At 37.8% G+C, this 20,290-nt stretch overlaps 1 protein-coding gene across 1 annotated transcript in view; it reads right to left on the bottom strand.

The window, feature by feature from the left end:
- Positions 1-2,940: 2,940 nt before the first annotated feature.
- REV3L (REV3 like, DNA directed polymerase zeta catalytic subunit) overlaps positions 2,941-20,290 on the bottom strand; it is a 123,832-nt gene continuing 106,482 nt past the window's right edge. The window contains exons 22-32 of the mRNA XM_062572642.1: positions 19,698-19,839; positions 16,535-16,779; positions 15,391-15,499; positions 14,363-14,569; positions 13,616-13,725; positions 11,583-11,697; positions 9,762-9,899; positions 8,984-9,174; positions 7,834-8,080; positions 6,623-6,832; positions 2,941-4,093 (exon numbers count right to left, since the gene is read on the bottom strand). Coding sequence (XP_062428626.1) covers positions 3,953-4,093; positions 6,623-6,832; positions 7,834-8,080; positions 8,984-9,174; positions 9,762-9,899; positions 11,583-11,697; positions 13,616-13,725; positions 14,363-14,569; positions 15,391-15,499; positions 16,535-16,779; positions 19,698-19,839 — 1,855 coding nt within the window. The 3' untranslated portion in view covers positions 2,941-3,952. The remainder of the gene's footprint in view (positions 4,094-6,622; positions 6,833-7,833; positions 8,081-8,983; positions 9,175-9,761; positions 9,900-11,582; positions 11,698-13,615; positions 13,726-14,362; positions 14,570-15,390; positions 15,500-16,534; positions 16,780-19,697; positions 19,840-20,290) is intronic.

Raw genomic sequence — 20,290 nt, 5'->3', positions numbered from 1 at the left:
TAGCTTTAAATGTAACAACACAGAATCTTAGCTGTTTTGTGTGTTTTCAGGTCTGTTTGTTTTGTTCTCTTGCTTGTTCTCAGTGTTTGACCTAGAATATAATGGCTTCTAGCTGTCTTCTGAGAAGTTAGTAAGAAGGAATCAACTTGAATGAAAAGTTTCATACTTTATTTTTTTCATCTTGCAATGTTGAAGAGTTTCCCTTCCTCCCTCCTTCTCGCCCTCTCTCCCCCCCACCATTGATATTTAAATGCCATTGTATAGTTGCCTTTTTTTTTTTTAATGGGTGTGTGCATGCATATACATATTTCTTTCTTTGGCATCTTTTCCAGTGTTATGCATGATCCTGCACTTAAAAATACTGTTTTGTTTCACTTGCTACATAAAGGTTGTCTTGGCTTAAAGTAATGCTTTTAAATATCAAATTAAATCCTGTTTTAGCTACACATGGCTGTGTTTAACAGGAGTAAGTCTGTACAGACTTACTTATGTGTTGATTTAGTCTTGGATAATAATAAATGAAATGGCATGGCTAAGATCCTGACTTAAATGAAGGTAGATTAAGACTGCCTTGCTTTGGTTTTCTTTTGTCTTCTTCCCCCCCCCCCCCATTTTCCCTCTTCCTCTACTCTGTAATATGCTTTATATTTAGAAAATAGGGAGTGTTCTCTATGGTATGGTCACATTCTGCTGGCAAGGGAAGAGGGGAAGTGACAAGCACTTCCACTCTGCTTTTATGAGATTTCCCTCTACCCTGGGGACGCTGCAGATTATCCTTTGGCAAAAAAACTGAGTTCAGCACAGGACAAACAAAGAAAAGATATACAGAAATGGGTCTGAGACAGCTCTGCTGCTGCAATCTCAATCCATTTGCTTTATCTGAACAGAGAGAGGCCTAACAATATTTTTGAGAAATTATTGTAAAAGACACCAAGAATTTTCTATCATCTGGAATATTTACCAAAAGTACTTGTAAAAGCTTTGGCTGGATTTCTGTCTGAAGTAGAAGGAACTGGAATTTTAAGAGAGCGCTATGGTGACTTTTGTTGGAGAGACTCTTGAGTAATTTTTGAAGTTCCCTTATGCTTGAGATCGTGTTGCCAGAAGAAAATTATCTACCTGGCAATCAGGAAGATTTTTTTTTTTTAATCCCCAATTCCTACTGTGATTCTTCTGAATGAAATGCCAAATGGGAATGTAGTGCAAAGTAAGTATTCTCAGGGATAGCTAGGAAGTGGTGTGTAATCAACTAGTAAAATGAGAAATGAAATTAAAGCCCTATATAGAAATGTGCTCTAATAGCCCTTGAACCTAGTATATTGGAATGTGTTTATTTGTGTTTTATATTTGTTGAGAAGACATTAGTCAAAAATACTGTCCTAAACAGACTTTACAGGTTGTATCATCATCAGCTGCTGCATGAGTCACTTCAATTCATAACTGAAACATTACTATTATTTTTTCCTTAAAAAAAAAATCACAAATAGTAGAAATGAAGTAATTGTCTGGAATGCAATTAAGCGATCTAAAAATAGTGCCAGGAGACCCCAGTAGAACTTACTTAATTACGTAACAGCCTTGAGCACTGTCCTATGGACTCGCACGTGACCGCCACTCAGCAGCCTTCGGCTGGACGACCGCTGTATCTTGCGTTGTCTTGGCCAGCGTGCTTGAAACCATGATGTCTTAATCCTTTCTGGCCTCAAACTGGAACTGGAATACATTTTTAATCACTTGTTCTCCATACGTTTAAAGCATGCTTTTAATGGCAAAGCGTTGTCCCCTAGTGAAAATTACATATTATTTTAAGCAATTTAAGATTAAAGCAGATCTATAAGACATTTCCAATGAAGAATGTAGTTAATAAGTCAGTCAGACAGGCTTGATATTCTAATTAAGGCTGTAGCTAACTGCTAGAGTTACTGGATTTGAGTGGTCCTCAGGCTTCTTTTAGAATATGAATGTTAGTTTTAATGTTTAAATTTTGAAAGCAAGTTTTTTTTCTTGGCTTATACAGTTACAGTGAGGATCTACTTAAAGTGCCTTTTAAGTGAAAGCTCCTCTATGAAAATGAAACACTTTAAGTAAAAGTGTTTTTAGGATTGGAATTACTCAAGTAAACTTATTTTCCCATTGCCTTGACTACACTAGAAAATATCAATAATTACAAAGTCATCTGTGTGTTGAGGACAAGCCTTGTGATCAATGCAGCAGATACCTGAATTTAGTAAGAAAGATTCATGTTTTTGCCTATAAAAACAGAAATGAGTTTAACATGCGCATTTATTCAAGTGTTAAAGGTAACCTTTTACAGTTAAGTGGCATACATATATTTTTAATCACTGAAGCACTCTCAAATGCTGGATTGCACTGCAAGCACTGAGGAGCTAGTCCTGGCATTTGCACATTTATTCTATAAATGAGCTTACAATGCTAGAATGCAGAAGTTGGCAATGTTTGGTGCCTTGATGGTTTCTAATTACTTTGCATAAAGCTCATAGAATTGGTGTACGTATGTCCTGTTCTATATTAATAGTTTTTATTCTGCTTGGTGTGGGTGTACAGTATACTGTATAATGTGAAATTTAATAGCCCAACTTGTTTCTTGAATGTAATAAATTCTTAATTGGAAAAGGTGCTTCGGTTCCTTTTTCTAAATAAAGTTTTGTTCTATTTTTGAAGGCTATTCTGGACTTCTAAATTTAACACTTATGCTGCTTAGACTAATAGTAGTAAAAGTAACTCCTTTTTTTTTTCATTTGGGGAGGCCTCCAAGAATTGATGCCTAGGTTTTAGGTCATGAAGCATATGCTGGAACTGAACTGCAAATTCTTAAATCTTATTTGACCCATCTTGTTTAAGCTACTAACTACTGGTGTACCAAACGAGGGAGACAATGACTGCAAAAAAAAAAAAAAAAAAAAAAAAAAAAAAAGCATGTAGCTTTTTACCATATCATTTTATTCAACTTTAATATGGTTTCCATTATTAACTTCTAAAACAAAATGATTTCCAGTTTAGAAAACAATGCACTGACCACATAATTCCTTTTCCATTTTATACAGTTATACAAATATTCTAAATACACATTTTGTCAAGATGGTGGCAAATAAGATTTAACTGTACAGTACATAAGGAAAGAAAATACTTTAAGCATATTTAGAAGCAATAGAAATGTCTATACAAAACAAGCAAAAATGGAATAAAATTTTATATTTAAAGTATTGCAACAGTCCCACAGGTTTGTAACAAAAAATGTCTTTGCACAGTTCCTCACAATGCCCCATTAATAGCTAAAGCAAGACAGCAATTTTTAGAAAATAATGTTTCAAAATGCTACACATGATACTACTGTTTGCACAGTCTGATCAAAATAACAATCTACTTGGAATCAAGCAAAACTTAGGAGGAGATATACCAACCAACTTTAAAATTATCTGTATAAAAGTCATTGCACATTATTTTACTCAGTTGTTTGAAAAGTAAAAAAGTGTATTTACAAAATATTTCGCAGACAAAATTATAAAGTGAATGGATAATATATAAGTAACACGTCTTGATACTGACAGTCCAAGAACACACACTAATGGTTTTATCGTTTCAAGAGGTTTTCAGTGCTCCTTCCTCTGGGAAGTAAACTTGACTTCTACTTTGAAATGGATTTACAAGATGTTACACATAGCTATTTCAACATCAGCATTATAAAACAGTATGTTAGAAACAAGAAAGAAAGAAGGAATTTGTACATCTTAAAAAGTGAGCTATTCATAGATCAACAAACGCATTTTTTAATTTAGTTAGGATAAATGTTCGTTATTCTTCAGATAATAAACCCAACAGTTAAAATGAAAATCCTGGACTAGATGAGAATTGAAAAAGCACCATGCACAATCGTCTTAGTGTGGTAAACACTGAAAAAAAATAGCACCTGGAATCCTGTAACACAGAGCATTTAAAACTGGTCAAGTAGCTGGCGGAGATATGGTGCCTTTGATAATTCTCTGCTTACTCTGGATAGCTTGAAAAGTACTGGACAGTTCAGAGAGACGCACTGGATCTGTCGATCAAAGCAGCCTGTACAGTTCTTGCATATCTAGATCATATATAAGAAAAAAAACAAATCCCCAAGCATTATTTTTAACATAAGGTTAACATATTTTACTTATGTTCACTTAAATAAGTCACTCAGGACTACTCTGTCCTCGAAGGTTAACCAACAGAAGAGGTGCAGCCCGACAGGCGGCCAACGAAGCTTCTCCCTAACACACAGGGACCCAGAGCAGCTCACTTCTCCTCCACTCCAGCCTCTCTGCTGCCAACGGCAGCGCCTGGCAGGCAGCCGGCACCTACTGTGAACTGGCAAAGATCAACAGCTTGACTGCAGTCCTACCACTAAAGTAAGTTCTACTCACATGTGGTGGCACCTGGGAAAAAGTGCTAAGTAAGTGAGGGGACAGGTTTTACGTTTATGATAAAATGATGCTATATAAATATTTACTAGTGAAAAAAGACATAATCCATTACATAACCCCTTTACTGTGCAGTTACTCTCCGTGCAAGATAGAGACTTAATTAAAATGTTTCGATTTCAAGAAAAGTTTCAATTAGAGCTTGCACCTTCCTAATCAAAGTTAATCAATCCCAAGACATAAATATATAGGCGACCATGTTACGCTGGTTTTCTTGTTCATGAAACTACTTATTGACTATTTACTTGAAAGTATTTTTGAATGAGATGACACCTGACTCAAAAAAAACAGCAGCAGGCACTGTTTCTCCAAATGTAACTATACAGTCTAATTAACAGAAGTCCCTGCTTTTTTTCTTTTAATCTTTTCCAGTATCTTGTTCCAACAGTTTCTCCAGGAACTCCTAACTCTGCTTCCAACCACATTCCTGTTTTTCTGTAATGTCTGAGTTTTGAGCCCTTCTACTGCACTCATTTGTGCAGTTTCAACAACTCCAAGTCAAAATTGTATCAATGAATCCCCTAATTCCTGTAGAATTAATTCTGCTTTTCCTTGTTAATATTAATCAGGTAGCAGCAACCCTCTACCAGAACTGTATCAGGATTAAACCACTGAAAAACTGAAATGCAGACTAACACTAGTTGTAGAGGAACAGCCACTCTTGCTCAGAGCTCACACACTGCACCAATACCAGCCCTCTGACCTGAAACTGTAACAGGAACGGGATTTAAATTGGATTTGCTCTAGATCTGTAATCACTAGAAGAACTTCAAAAATCACAGTCTACTCTAGTTCTTTCTAAAGAGGTTGTAGCTGGTTTAAATGCAATGGAATCAAGCTATATAGTGCTCGAGACATTTTTTTAAGTTCAATTTGTGCATAGTGAGGAAGTCTACAGACTTAATATAGGGTAAATAGTTTTTAAGTCAAGCTTTGCAATACTGTGTGATTCAGTGGCACTCAAGCGGCATCAGTTTTCTGCTGACCCTGGTATGTTTGTAATGTAAGAGAGACAAGAATTTAATCTATGAGTGATGTATCGATCTTCACAGGCTCTTAGAGAGGGGCTGAGTAATCATATAGTGACTAAAATTGGATTCCAGACCTTGCTGAAGTGTTGCATTTTGAAGATACAAGAAAATGTTGTGATCAACCCCACTAATCATTTCACGGCACTGGACCAATCTGCCAAATTTTGCTAAATTCCAGAACAAAAACAATGTAAAATGTTTAGGGCACCACAGAAAAACTGCAGAGCATGCATCACTTTCCTCTACTGCCATTTACAGTGGAAGTGAGAGCAAATATAACGAAATAGAGCAAGAAAATGAAGTCTGAATCTCAGTAATATAATATTTATGAATTGTGAATTATAGTGGTTTTCTAGCAACAGAGCCCCATGGGAACGTAGCTAATCAATGCCCAGGCTACATGAACATTTATATTCCTGCAATTCAGACAAGTCCTCAAAGTATTTCAGTGCTGGCAGTAAAATCAATTTTAACAAAAAAATTTATTAATTATAAAATAATACAGTACAAAAATTAGGTGAGGCTAATTTGGACGCTTCTGTTGGGTGAGGCTTTGTGCCTTGCTGTAATATATTCACAAGCACAGTTGGCTACCCTGCTACCCTCTTAATTGACTTTAGCTCAAGGGAAAAAACAATTTGGAAAATTCCTATCAAGAGGAATTGGAACAAAAAAAACAATTAGTTTCCTGGGACAAACATGTTTTGTTACTACTGAATTAGAACATCAGCAGTTATTTTAATATAACAAAGGTGGAATTTTTCAGTGTAGTTTTATAACTTTCCATCATTGTCATTATATAAAGGCACTGTACAGGCTTATACAAAGCCTGTAAGATACTTTTAAAGGAGAGGAAAAAAAAAAAAGAGAGAAAAGCTTCTTTTGTTGTGATTTTTTTCTCCCTTTGGCTTCAATATTATGCATAGCCAAAGTGGATAACAGCTTCTATTCTGCCTTTAAGAGCAACACAGGTATGGGAAAAAAGAACGAGTTATAACAGGTTTCACACCAGGAGTTGTGCTTCCTATTTCTGTTGAGAGTATTCAGTAAGAGGCTGCTTTGAAATTCCAGCCCCTCGCTGTATCCCTGGCTGACTGACATGTGCCTGTGCTTTCATCATACCTTGACCAGCTGCTCTTGCTTACGCTCCAGCTCTCGGATTTCTTGGTTGAGAATCACCGCCACGTGCTGCGGCTGGCTTCTGCACTTATTGCAGATCCCGTGCTGGGTCAGTTCATCACACACAGGACAGTGTAACGTTGTGAAATACTGGGAGATGGTGCCTTTCCGGCCTTCCAGCTCGCTGTGGGCAGTGGAGGCAGTTTTTTGAATCTGTTGAGAAGAATTGAGAGGTGAGGAAATTTTAAGAGCAGCTTGCTTTGTTCTGAGATGACATAGCTGATTTTTATAAAGGAATATGAAGGGGTAAAATAGCCTGCAGGGCACAGGTTTATTCAGGATTCAGTAGTATGAATTGCATCAGTCTGAGGAGCGCAGCGCTTGCCCTGAGGTGAAGCGCTGAGCTGAGCCCACCCACGTACTGCAACCTATCCCGCAGCGAAGCTCCCCCGATCTCCTGGAGCCAAGCTCCACGACTGCCCCCTCGCCCAGCGAGATTCTTTCTCTGCACTCACTCCAGGTCCTGCGTGATTTTTGTTTTATGTTGCCCCTCCCTCCCCTTCCTCCTGCTCTCCTATCCCAACACATTAACCACACTACACAATACACTGATTTTTCAATGTCCTTTTTTTTTCCAGTGGGACTGCAAGCTAAATTCCAGTCAACACTTCTCCTCCTGCATCTCATCAATGACTTTCTTAACTTTTGGATATAACTAGTTTAAAAATCCTGGTAATATTAACAAAAAAAAGAAAGAAAAAAAAAAGTGTTCCTGCTTTTTGGGCATTGTTCCCTTTTCTATGAAGATGAAAGATCTTTGGAACATCTTGGAAAAACAAGAGTTCCAGTATACACTATAGAAAGATTTAAAAGATGACATAGCTAGACAGATGCATTTGTGAGTATTGCTAAAAATAAACAATTACAGAAAAACACCCTTGAACTGTGGAAGGGGTCAGAAAACAGAAAATGACAATGAGTCTAAGAGGCTCTAAACAGACTCCTTAGCAGGAAAAAATATTTAGTAAATGAAGAAATCAGCCAAAAGATCTAATGATTAAGTCCACGTGTCTGGACATCAAACCAATGCCTTGTAAACTAAATAACCTTTGCTGTTACCTCACATAAACCTCATTCTATTGAAAAGTATGATACAGCCAAATCCTATAAAGATACGTTGCATTTGTAATTTCTTTATTTTTAAACATGCTTACCCGTGGCAATTCGTGATACCAGCTGAAGACGTCTATGCCAATAAGTGAGAACACCCTAGCCAGTGGTGGCAGGATTTGTTTGGTAATATAGTACGTGGCATTCAGCCGCAGGTTGGGATCCTGCAGGACTTCAACAGGCCGTCGCACCAGCTGGATCAGAGGCAGTCCGGGCATCCCGTACACGATGACATAGGGTACTCGCTCCCCAACTCGTGGTTCAGAGCGACGGTCGTAGGCAAGCATTCTCCTGTTTAAAAATAGCCTTTATAATGCATCCAGAGATACATTACAAGCAAGTAAAACATCTGTGCGATTTCTGATGTCTGATCATATTAGCAGATCTCCAGAAGAGTGAAGTTGGCTCCTATCGTGAAGCAGAGGACCAAGTTGTGTTAATCTGGCTCACGATCAGATGCAGATTTTAGAACCTGGAACAACAGCCCTAAAGCTACAACCCATTTCGGGTCACTTGACTTTGCATGCAGGTTGCCTTCTGGTTACCCCTTCCTTAAAGCAGTATCTTAATAAAGAGCAGCTGCAGTACTGAAGTGAGCTCAAGCACCCAGAAAACAAAGGTCTCTATTCAATTAGAAGCAGAGATCAATCTAGGACATCAATTTTATTTTATTAGAAAAAATACAGCTTAATTTGAAGATGTTTTTTGCATTAAGCAAGGTAAAACTGGCAAAATGTGCCAGCTCGTACTATCTGTTAGTGATAAATAACAACAAAAAATACTAATAGGATGAAATATTTATGTTACATTTTTAAAAATGAGAAGTTATGCCTGGTAACATATTTCACAGCACTGATAACACAGACACCATTATTACTGCTTTTTCTCTAACTGCCTAGTGCCCATGAGCAATGGGTAACTACAGGGAGTCGAGCCCTTGTACGTAACCCAGAACACAGACAACAGCAGTGAACGCTTCGTTAACGTGTCCTGACAAGAGCCCTGTTTTATTCTTGGTCATGTGTGGCTGTTTCCAGCACTATGAAACTGCTTCCAAGGACTATTTGATTTCCCTGATTACTCTTTACTTACTGCTGCAATAGTTTCTGAAGACACCATCGCATTGATATCAATAACTCAGCAGCACATAAGTCAAGAGAAAAACCTACAGTTAGCACTTCTTAGTGTCAATACCTTGTGAGTTCCAGGGCTGGCACGCAGGATCCAGGTTTGTAAGCAGAACTCCCTCTGTACTCTTTTGCAAAGATGAAGTCTTGCATGCTGGCTTTTCCTTCTAGTAACTTCATGCACTGATTCTGAACGTACTGTTTGATCTGACTTATGTCACGAGTTTCAAATAGCAGCTTGATAGAACACTCAAGTATCTTTAAAACCAAAGGAGAAAGGTGAGCAAACACGTGTGTTTAACTCCAAATCACTAATTCCATATAATTCACTGAATTATATGGAAATACAGTAGTTCTTTTTCTAAGGATAGAAAACAGTTTTGCCTCTCATTTAAAGTGTTTTGCCATGATTTTCTGGCCATGTCAACAAAAAAATAAGGATTAAAAAGAAGAAGTAAATCCTCCTTGGTGGGTACTTTTCTTACTGGGATAACTTTGTTTTGATTTGATTAACAAGAACACTTTTTAATGTGCCTCACTTGTGGTACTTACTACTATGTAAATTGGACTTGATAGTCTTCTCATGAATTTACATGGGATTGCGATAAGGGCTCTGGGCACTCTGATAAGATTTCTGCGGTTTTTTAGATGCTGAAAGATAAACTGGTAAGGTGGAAACTGCAAGGCCCTGTAATACTGCACATGATTTGCAATTTGTCTTTCAAACATTGCCAAAAAAAAATTGTCAAAATCTCAGACAACTCTTAAGGGCTAGAAACTGAGAAAACAGAAATACACAATGCATACTAAATTTTTACTCAGGAAGAAATGAATGAGTATTTTACCTTGGAAACAGCAGGACAGGAGTCTCTTCGGACTGTCTCTATGCCCTTTGCATCAAATACTGGGTCCTTTTGGTCCAGTGTTTCATACATATAACCTACATACCTCTTCTTAGTTTGCAAGACACATGGCAAGTAGACCTGCAATGTTTAAAAAGAAGATAGTCCAACCTAACATGTGCTGGGAATATAAGGTGGCTCTTAACATAAGAAGTTTTTATAAAGAATAATTTGTTTTTTTAAACCATTAAAACCAATAAAATAGATCAAAGTAATGTTAAAGGATAGCCGAAGAAGTGGGGATTCAGCAGTGTTCTGTTCTTAACTCACTTTATTTTACTTAGCTGTAAAGGATAAGCAACTCAAAGCTCAGATTAAAAGTGACACACAGGGTAATTCATTTTGAGTATCCTTACTTCTCTGGACTGCAACTGTCAGCATTTTTAACGTAGCTGCATTCTCCCTCTCTTAAAAGAAAAGTTCATTGTAAACATCAGAGAAGAAAAAACTTTCTCAGCGGAAGTAGTGGCTTTTGAGCCTCTTTATTTTCAAACAAGCTAATTATGGGGTGCCTAAGATCAGTTAGTATCTTGATCTGGGGAAAGCACGTTCTTCAGATGCCTGTGCTTGGAGCAGACTTTCCTCACGAATGGCTGATAGAGTGACGTTCTCGTTTGTTCTCTTCAACCTCTTTCTTCGTCCTTGGTCATGTCAGCATTCCTTGATCAGCTTTAGAAGGAAGAATAGTCCCTTCCCAGTATTACTGGGATAATGCCACATCTTCCTGGCTCTCATGGGAAGGGGAAGCAGGAAGGTCAGAATCCCGCTAGCAGGAGAGGGCCCTGAAAGTAGGTGTCTCACATCCTGAGTGGATGCTCCAGCTATGAGGCTGCATATACAAAGCAGTTTCCTCATCCTGTGTTAGGAAGCTACCATAGGCGAGGACTCAATCTTCTGACCACAGGTGGATAAGGGCACTTGAAAGAAAGCACTCAGACATGTACTGAAGTGTATCTTTGTGCTTAGTATTTTTTCTGACTAATAACTCTTCAGTTTAATGACATAATTACCTCAGAGAAGTGGGAAGGGTCCCAGTCCATTAATCACTGAGGAAAGGTAGATATGTCTGCCACAAGCATCCTGACTTTTCTTGCCATTACTTGTCTACTGTGTTCTCAGTGAAAATGGGTAGACTACTTCTGAATTAAGATTCAACACCTGCAAGTACGTACTTTGCAATGCCTAGAGCATCTGAACTGATTGCTAATGATTTTGCAATAACAAACTTCCATCAAAATTATTATCACATTTTCCTTGCTCTTCTATAATAAAACCTATTGGATGAATGTTTACGTTTTTTTATTTTATGTGTGTATGTTTCACATGGACATATCCTGAAGTATACTAAGGTTTGCTGAAGAATAAACATCAGGTTAGTGATTAATGTATTGACACTACTCCAAGGAAAAGAGTGTATTTTCTCTACAAAATTGCACACATTTGTTTGATTTGTATATATACAATACAGAACTGAGAGAGACAGATCCGAAACTTGATGATCAGGGAATTTCAAATTGCCTGGTGCTGCCAGGTATCCTGATGTGGAAGTGAGAATACTTCTTTTTGTTCATTCTGTGACACTCCTCTGACAAGGCCATTGAGGCACTAAGGAGGAGCAAGCAGTATGCCTGCAGAAACAGTAAAGCACATGACTGCTGTATATCGTTTACTAACTTAGTGTTCGGAAAAATCTTTCATCTTCACATTTGCTTATGACAACAATGTTTTCATCCAACAATTTAAAGTAAAGTATTTTCCTTTTACCTTTTCAAACTTCAATTTTACAGGTTTGGGGTTTGTTGCTGTTACAGCTTCAGCAATTTCTTGACCAATCTTAAAAGACTGCTCCTTAGTGGCTCCTTTCAACAGCACAAACATGCTGAAAGAAATTAGACATAAGAAATAAGAACAAATGCATTCAGCATAGTTCCCAAACTGTTAAGGTATAGTTTCTTGGTGACAAGGAAAAGACACATACTGTTACCAATTCTGTTCCCTTCCTATATGAAAGGCCAAAAACCTGAGAAACTACAATGTTCAACATGAGATCAAGAGTGCCAAAGGCATAGTGAACGCTGTGGCTCTCTGGCAAGGCAGGAACCGGGACCCTTCCTGTCACTGAAAAATTTCAGGGTTTGCATCTTACTAGAACAAGAACATGCTCAGGAGAGAACTGCAGAGATCTGCGTGCACTGCTGCTTTCTTCCAGCAGCGGCAGTGATCAGATTTTTCTTGCTTTCTCCATCATTTTTTTCCCCTTTAGGAAACTGCTATGAATTTAGTATCTTTAGACGCTTAGTTAAGTGTCTCGTCAAATCTAAAATTGACCACTGAATTCACAAGTTACTAAGGAGGGTCAAGTAGATAAGGAACTCAAATTCATTCATCAGCTTTGTTTCCCACAGCTGAAAGTGAGGCTAGTACCAGAGACAGATACGCATACAGCTCGGCTATTGTTAAGACTAATGATTGACTAAGGAAGGGGAGATAAATTTGGCATCCATATCTCATCTTCGCATGCTTTGGTGGCTGTTTCTGAATTAATCCCCCTTTTAAGCTTTAAATAGTGCGTTCCTCTTAAGTATTAACACACAATGACTACTAAATTATAAATATTCTACTTTCCAAAATAAAAATAGTACCAGAAACAGGCACAAAAACTGTAGTTCAGTAAAGAAGTCTTATATTACTTCACAGATTAGAAGAACATGATTTTTTTCTCTCCTTCCTATTTCTCATAATTTAAAAAGAAAGAAAACCCTCAAAGCACTTTCTTAGAGTTCTAAAAGAAACTCCAGGAAAATAAATGTAATTTACTTTGCATTATTCTGCAAGACAGTAAGCAACATCCCAAGAGGGACCTTGTACTCTGTTCAATATCACTTGTCTGCTTTTAAAAACCTATGACTAATAATTCTGGGGCAATGAAAACCACACAACTCGATTCCTGATGATTCCTGTCTTTCAAGACAACTGACAAGCTAAAATGCATCTTGTATGAACAGCACTGAGCAGCATAGTGCAAAATGAGAAGATACATTATTAAGCAGACAGAAAGAACAGCAATCTGATTTCTTAGCAGAGGAAGCTGAAAAGCTAATATTGCATTAGGCAAAGCAGCCTCGTTATTGTGCTGATCCTCAGTACCCCACAAACAAGTGGAGATTAATTTGATAAAAATGCTGAGCTGAGTGCTGTCAAAATTTCAAATAAGAAAAATCTTCTTCCTACTTGCTCTAAATTATCACAGTGCTTCTGATTGGCAAATTTGTTTCCAAATCATGTATTTTTCCTTACTATAAGTCAATTGATCAGAGACTTACTAAGTTTACTAAGGATACACACAAGGATGATGTTCCTTGACTGCAAAATAATTATGAAGTGCATTCTGTTTTTAAGTAACACAACAATATTCCACATAGAAGCAGCATTTGTGCAGATCACACTCTGATCTGACCACCGTCACGTGGAGAACCTGCCAGCAGAGCTCTGACCCTCCCAGCAGCGGAGCCGCGTTTTGAGGGCCTGGGGGGGACCGGAAACAGCCCTTTGAGCCCAGGATTAGTAACGGGAGAGCTGCTGTCCCACTTGCACTTCTCCCCACAGAACAGCTCCACAAACCCAACAGAGGAAGTCTAGATCCTGCCTGGATAACTTGGGTACCTTCACAATAGGTCTTAGCTACGCATTTATTATAAGAGGAAATCCCCTGTCCCACCTAGTAAGACAACAGAAAAATGCGTCTGTGATAACCTACTGCAGTTTTAAAGCATCACAAGAAGCAGATTGCCAATTACCTGTCAGTATCACCATATACAACGTGAGCACCCCATTTTTTTGTATCATTCACCAGTTTTATAGCACGCTCCAATGTTTCTCTGGCTTTGTGCACAATGCTGTCTCCAAGCTGCAAAGATAAAGATAAACCATAGATTTTTATTCTGCTGCTAAAATCACTACAAGCTCTTAGTAAACAAGGCGTAACCTTGGCTTGATCTATGAAAAAAATCACTTTTTTTTAGGTATTGTAATCTATTTCACGGTTTGAAAGAATTGCAAAAAAAAAGTTTGTTTACATCATCCAAAATAGTCAAGAAATAAGGAAAGAGCAATCAAAAGTTAAGAAAATTAAAGAAAACTTGGTTTAGACTTCTTCAGACATATGAAAAATATAAGCAGCAAGAGAAGATTGCTTAGGAATGTTTTCTATAGTTTTTGGATTCTGCTGATTCCTTCTTTTATAACAAGTAGGAAACAGCTTACTTCCACTATTAGAACTCTAATCCAAACTTTGGAGAGAGTTCTAAAAAATGTGAACTCTAAATACTCTTTTATGTGAAGAAGAAAAATAACTTTTTTTTTTAAAGACTCACAAATAAATCCCGAATTGCTGATTTTCAGTACTACAAATTATGTCCCTGCTTTTATGATGGCATTCAGATTAAACATATTTCAAATAATAATAATACTGTATTATCTAATTATATTTCATTAATAGCCTCCTTTCCACACTACTTTTCTACATTTTTATCTGCCACCCTTACCTCAATGCATGGCATTCTTCCAGAAAAATTAGCAGCAGTATAACCGTATGTAACATTAGCTATAAATTTAAGACCCAACTGACGAGCTTCAAGCATGCGAGTTATAGCTTTGTCATGCTTATAAGCCTTCATTGACTGCTTCACCATTATCCTAGTCTTCAAGATTTCTTCCAGCATTCTTGGCAGCACACCCTTTCTTACTGAAGGCTGCCAAAGAAAGGAACAAAGACAAAAATTGTGTTAAAAAGCCCAATCTAAACAGTTAAGAGTAGAAGCAAAACTCAGGACTGTTAGATAACACTGATAAGAACATAAATTAATTAGCAAGGTGGCTCATCTTTGGCTCTTCATAAAAATATTAAAAGCAACCTGGAATACAGGCAAAGCTCTTAAGGACAGGATAAAGAATTTTTTGTTGTTTTAATCAGCCCTGCCAATGTAATATGTTTAGATAACCACACTAATTGCAATGGGACTTCAGTGTTTAACATTATTTTTAACATCATTAATTCTCCACGTTAAGTACTGAAGGACTATTATTTTTTTTAAATTCTGCAAGCATTCTTTAGCTAAAGCTTTTGTTTTGCATTGAACTTATGTAAGCTGTTGTCTGGCTAATTACTTGTAAGAGCTCCAGGCCATGTTTATTAATTCATTATAAATCAGCCAGCAATAAACGTAACATAAAACGAGAACAACAGAACGCAAGTCAGGGAGTTTCCTCTCCCGCACGATGGCTCTTCTTCTAGGAAAGTAATCTTCTGATCAGCTGCACAAGAATGAAATGCTACACACAAAAAATTACGGTTTGATCCCCAAACTGTGCAAGTAAAATGTAGTTTAATTACAGATGACATGAGCCCTCAGTATAGATGAAAGCATAAAGATGACATTTTATTTCCTGGATTTCAGCGCTCTGAAGAGTATCAATAAACACTGGGAAATGAGAGACTGACGCCTCCCCAACCTCCAAGTCCTTCTGTCCATTCTTAAGGCAGCAAAACATCCCAGCACACTAACATCGTTACCTTGACGAAAGCCACTCCGCAGGGTGACACCGTGATGTCGTGCCTTATCTGGTACAATAAGTCGGGAGGAACTCTGAGGGATGTACAGCCAAATTTGAACTCATCATATCTAATAAAGAAAAGAATTAAATACAGAGATGATTCATTCGCTTACAGCCCTGATCAGGCAAAAGCATCAGCTCACATTAAAATATGGACAATGCCAACAAGAATGGAACCAAAATTACTATCTCCATCAGAAATAAAACATATCGTCACTTATAATTTCATGGGTACATGCAAAATGCTCTAGTAAATGTGAGTAAAGCAATAATATATGGCTAAATTCCACAGAAAGTAAATTATCTGCTCTGCATTACTGATTATTTCCAAATGCTGAGTTAGTGATCCAGCACACAATCATACCATAATCCAACAGGGAAACCAGGTATGTTTACTGAGTAACCCATTACATATAGTTTCTTCCTACGCATTCAGAATTTCAAGTCAGAAACTTAAAAATCTGAGGTCGACACCTAGCAATCATTGCATGTATCTTCCAATTTTTCCACATATTGTTTATAAAGGTAATTATAATAAGCAGTGAGATTTTTGTTCTTTTTTGATTAAAAAATTTCCTTTATGCTTAATAAGATGTGCTACATAGAACAACTCATTCTAACTTTTCATTCTGAATAGTTAAAACAAGAATGAATCAAAATTCTTACAAGAGAAAAATGAAAATTTATTAACTTATAGTGGAATAATACTAGTCCATCTTGGAAAATGACTTTTAACTTAGTTTGAAGCAATATTAATGATTAGTATCACCACAGTGATGGAAGAGGCATATGTTCGTCCGTGATAGACACAAAGCACAGGCAAACAAAGTTCAACTTTTTAATGGAACAGAACATGGGATTCCTAACTCTTTATTAAAATAAATACATATATACACACACACACGTGTGTGTGTGAGGGTACACATAGCAGATCTTTAGCATCTCTGTTTTGTAACAAAAAAAATGGCACTATTCATCTATGCCCATTGTTTCCAATGTCACCTGAGGGCTCTTAGTGTCTTTAGTTAAGATACTCAACTCTCTACAGAGACTTGAGTCTCTGTAGACTTGGAAGTTTGGAAGAAGAAAGAAAAGGAACTTACTTTCCCAAGTTTTCAACATGTCCCAAGCAGGTTGAAAAACAGTAGTTGTATGCTATCACAATAGAAGGATATAATGACTGGAAATCTAGTACAAGAACGGCATTGCTGTAAAAACGGGATTCTGGCTCCATTATTAAGGGAATACATTGTGGGGCTTTCATGTGAGCTCGCTGCTGGATACTGGGTGTCACAGGAATAAAATTCATTGGCTTCGCAATACGCAGCATCATGGACTCCACACGATACTGCAAAACATAGTTTGGACACAGTCATTCTAATTATCATTTTAAAACTGCAGAATAAATGTCGGTGTATTAAAACTGAAGGAATGTGCACTTTTATTTTCCTGAATTTAAAACTCGGACAACTAGTCTTCCAAAATACATAGCCATGCTTGTTTTTACTGTATACTCTCCATCACATACAATGGAACTGCTCCTTGGCCTTCTGCATCATTTAGCCCTAATTATTGAAAAATCTAGTACTTCTGATTTATATCTATGTGCAAAATAAACCTCCAGGCCAGAATATAATGTGCAACAAGACGTATTGCTACACTACAGCCAGTGAACTGAGTATTACTGAAGCAAGGTTTTGCAGAAGAATGAAAAAAACAAGGTATAGTATATACTTAACTTTGCTTATCATATTTCACAGGAATTTGCACTGAAATTTTATGTCAACATTCAAGAAAACAGAGAAATGACATGTGAGCCACATTAAGTTATTAATTGTGCCCTGCAAGCTTTTGGTCATGTGAGGTTACTAGAATGTACTTGGCAGCAACAGAACAAAAGGAGGAATTTAAGCCCATTTCGAAAGTCTCCTTCATTCTGTTGGGCATCATGCTCACTCCCTGATGATGCCACAATTAGGGGAGCAAGGATAAAATAACAAAAAGTCAAGCACTTTGTCTTGCTCAAGGTATCACAAAATGTTACATAGGGAGGCAGTGACATCAGAGGGAATCATCTCTAGTTATTTACATATTATTCAGTGTTTCTGGTCAGGCTTCAAAAGTACTCACAAGCCAGAGACTCACTGTTTCAACTCACAGTAAAAACCAAAGGACTGAAAATCCTGAAATGCCAAAGAACAATCCTATATAATCCTAAAATACACTTTGCACAGCAACTAAGTTCCCATTCAAAAGCCTGCTGCCTGATGCACTATATATTCAGTTATTGTGCTGGATGCGTTAGGCATCATTTCATGAACTTTGATGTTGTAACTGAACTTACAGAACCAGAAGTTATAATAAGCCCGTGTCAACTTTCAAGCATTAATGCATGCTGGGGTGTGAACGCTGGTGTATGAACTCCGGCAGACCTGCCAGTGCAGCACCGTAGGCTGCTGCTGGCTCCTTGACTCCAGCTCCCCTCTCTTGCCAGCCCTGTGAGCTCAGCAGGGCGGTGAGCTGCTCAGGGAGTGATCTGGGCAACAGCTAATTTTTCTTCTCTAGTTTTCAGCAACATCAAGTTCTTCAACCATGCAAATAAGAATCCAAGTAGCTACGACTATCCCATGTTAACCTGGTTTTGCACTGCTATGGAGTTGCATCCCAAGACAGCCTAATCAAGAAAAATTGCCTAGGTGAAAAGAAAGCAATAATAGAAAAATTGCCTTCCAAAAGGTTTTGGAAAACTTAATAGAAAATACAAAATAAAGAAGGAAAAGAAAATCAGTTAAAGTATCTGAAAATCTCTCTTCGCACTATTTCATGTTAACATCTTTTTCAGGAAAGGAGAACAGGAACATCTTCAAATGGGCAGTGATCATTCTCCTGAGTGCAAAAAATGATTTGAGGTGGCGGAGTTGTTGCAACTGCCATTTTGGTGGGTTTTACAAGTTTCAATGGGAACAAAACCATACGCGCCCAGAAGGGAAAAGAACAGTCGGGAGAGAAATGCAGCTTGTTTCTGTTGCTCCCTCCCACTCACAGACGTTTGAGAACAGAGACAGGCAGAACAGCGTCTGCCCAGGCTGCAATCACCACACTTCAAGCGTATCTGCCTTGGCAGGACGCCAGTCCCACCCCCCCCCACTCTCTCTAATTGAGAATTTCTCTTCCCTCGTTCCAACCGTGGTACTTTTCTGGTAATACGGGAAGCCAGCTCAGGGCGCTAACGCGGCCTCAAGCTATTCGACTCCCCACCTGCCACCCCCGTAGAAGATGCCGTCTAGTTAGTCTAGTCTTTCAGAACCGAGGCAAGAAAAGCCGCCTGCAATTGCTGAAGGCTCCTGGGGTCCCACGGAAAGAGCAGCGTAAACCTCACTCCACCCTGTCCCCTCTACTCTCCTTTACTGATAAGAACATATATAGAATATATATTCTCTGTAAGAAGAGAGCCTCTTCTGAGAGTCTCCATAAGAATCCAAAACGGGTAACAGAGCAATACCACAGCTTCTCATTGTCTTACAGAGCAAGGCTGCCTTATTGCTGGTGCACTAGTTTTGGCCATTCTTTTGCTTACTGAAGATGTATTTTGGCGCAGTCCTCTGGTAATATCAATAGGCCTTTTTGTTTGTTTTTGCTGACTTTCATAAAGAATTATTAAGAGACACACCAATGTAAATAACCTGCTATGTAGCGTGGTCCCCCAGAAACATTTCCTTGGCCTTAACAGAACAGTTAACACATGCACATAAGGAAGCCAGGGCCCTTCTTGTCTTAGGGTAAAACCTCATCCAGATGTCTGCTTCATAGGAAACGCCAGTCAGAACATACTCTGTAAGCTTTGCCTAGCATTGAAGAAAATAGTCTCTCCTTTTTTTTTCCCCAAACAGGCTTGTTTATACTTCTCAATGTTAAAAAATGTTTAAAAAAAGAAAAAAGAAGAAAGAAAAAAAGTTAATTTCCAAGCTCTGATGAAGTGTCAGCCCAAAAGGAACATTCAGTGCTCCTGAAGAGACTTACTGGAATGACTACATTTGGGGCACTCTTACTTATTTTTGACTGATATACCTCTGAGACAAATTAGTCAGTTCATTATTACTGCTTTTGAATTGCCTGACCTTATTTACACTTCAATTTCATGTTATGCAGAGCTGTCCTCAGTGACCTTACAAAAATACATATACTGACTGAAAACACACTGGAGGACTAAAACATTTTGTAAAGACTATTCTGCTTTTGAGTAGTGCAAGGAAAATGAAATCTTACCTGGGAGCCTCTTGTTAATACATGTAAGAATTGAATGCCGAAAAGTCTTGCCATTTCACTTGTTCTGCCAATCAAATCCAGTGTTTCTAACAACTGGAGATTCCCACGGACACGGCTAATATAATGATCAACCATTTTCCATCTGTTAAAGCAAATGCCTAGTTATAAACAGTCAGAAGAGCACTGCTCTTTCTCCTAAGAAAAATATACTTTTGTGATAGCTTGTTACAGACCAGCAAATATAATTTCCCACAGGACATTTTCACACGGTTCTTTCAAAAATGTGACATACGTAAACACACACTTACATACTCTAAGGCGGATATAAAATGTGACATACTACATATTGTTTTCCTTACTGTCCTAAAGGATTAGTAAAACAGAGCTTTTCTTCATCTGATAAAATGTTTCTTTAATTGAGTAGACTTTTGTAGAAACAAACTTCCACCAAAAAAAAAAAAAAGCTGAACGTAAATTCATAATCTCATTGCTAAATTAAGTTTCCATTCAGCCAGAAGTATTTAAGTTTTAAAGAAATTATTGTGTGTATGTCATGATCAGTACTCTTACAGTATTATGAATTGTTTATACCA

The sequence above is a fragment of the Rhea pennata genome, chromosome 3 (genome assembly GCF_028389875.1).
Source record: "Rhea pennata isolate bPtePen1 chromosome 3, bPtePen1.pri, whole genome shotgun sequence".
Taxonomy (NCBI): domain Eukaryota; kingdom Metazoa; phylum Chordata; class Aves; order Rheiformes; family Rheidae; genus Rhea; species Rhea pennata.
This window is presented reverse-complemented; position numbering and strand designations above follow the sequence as displayed.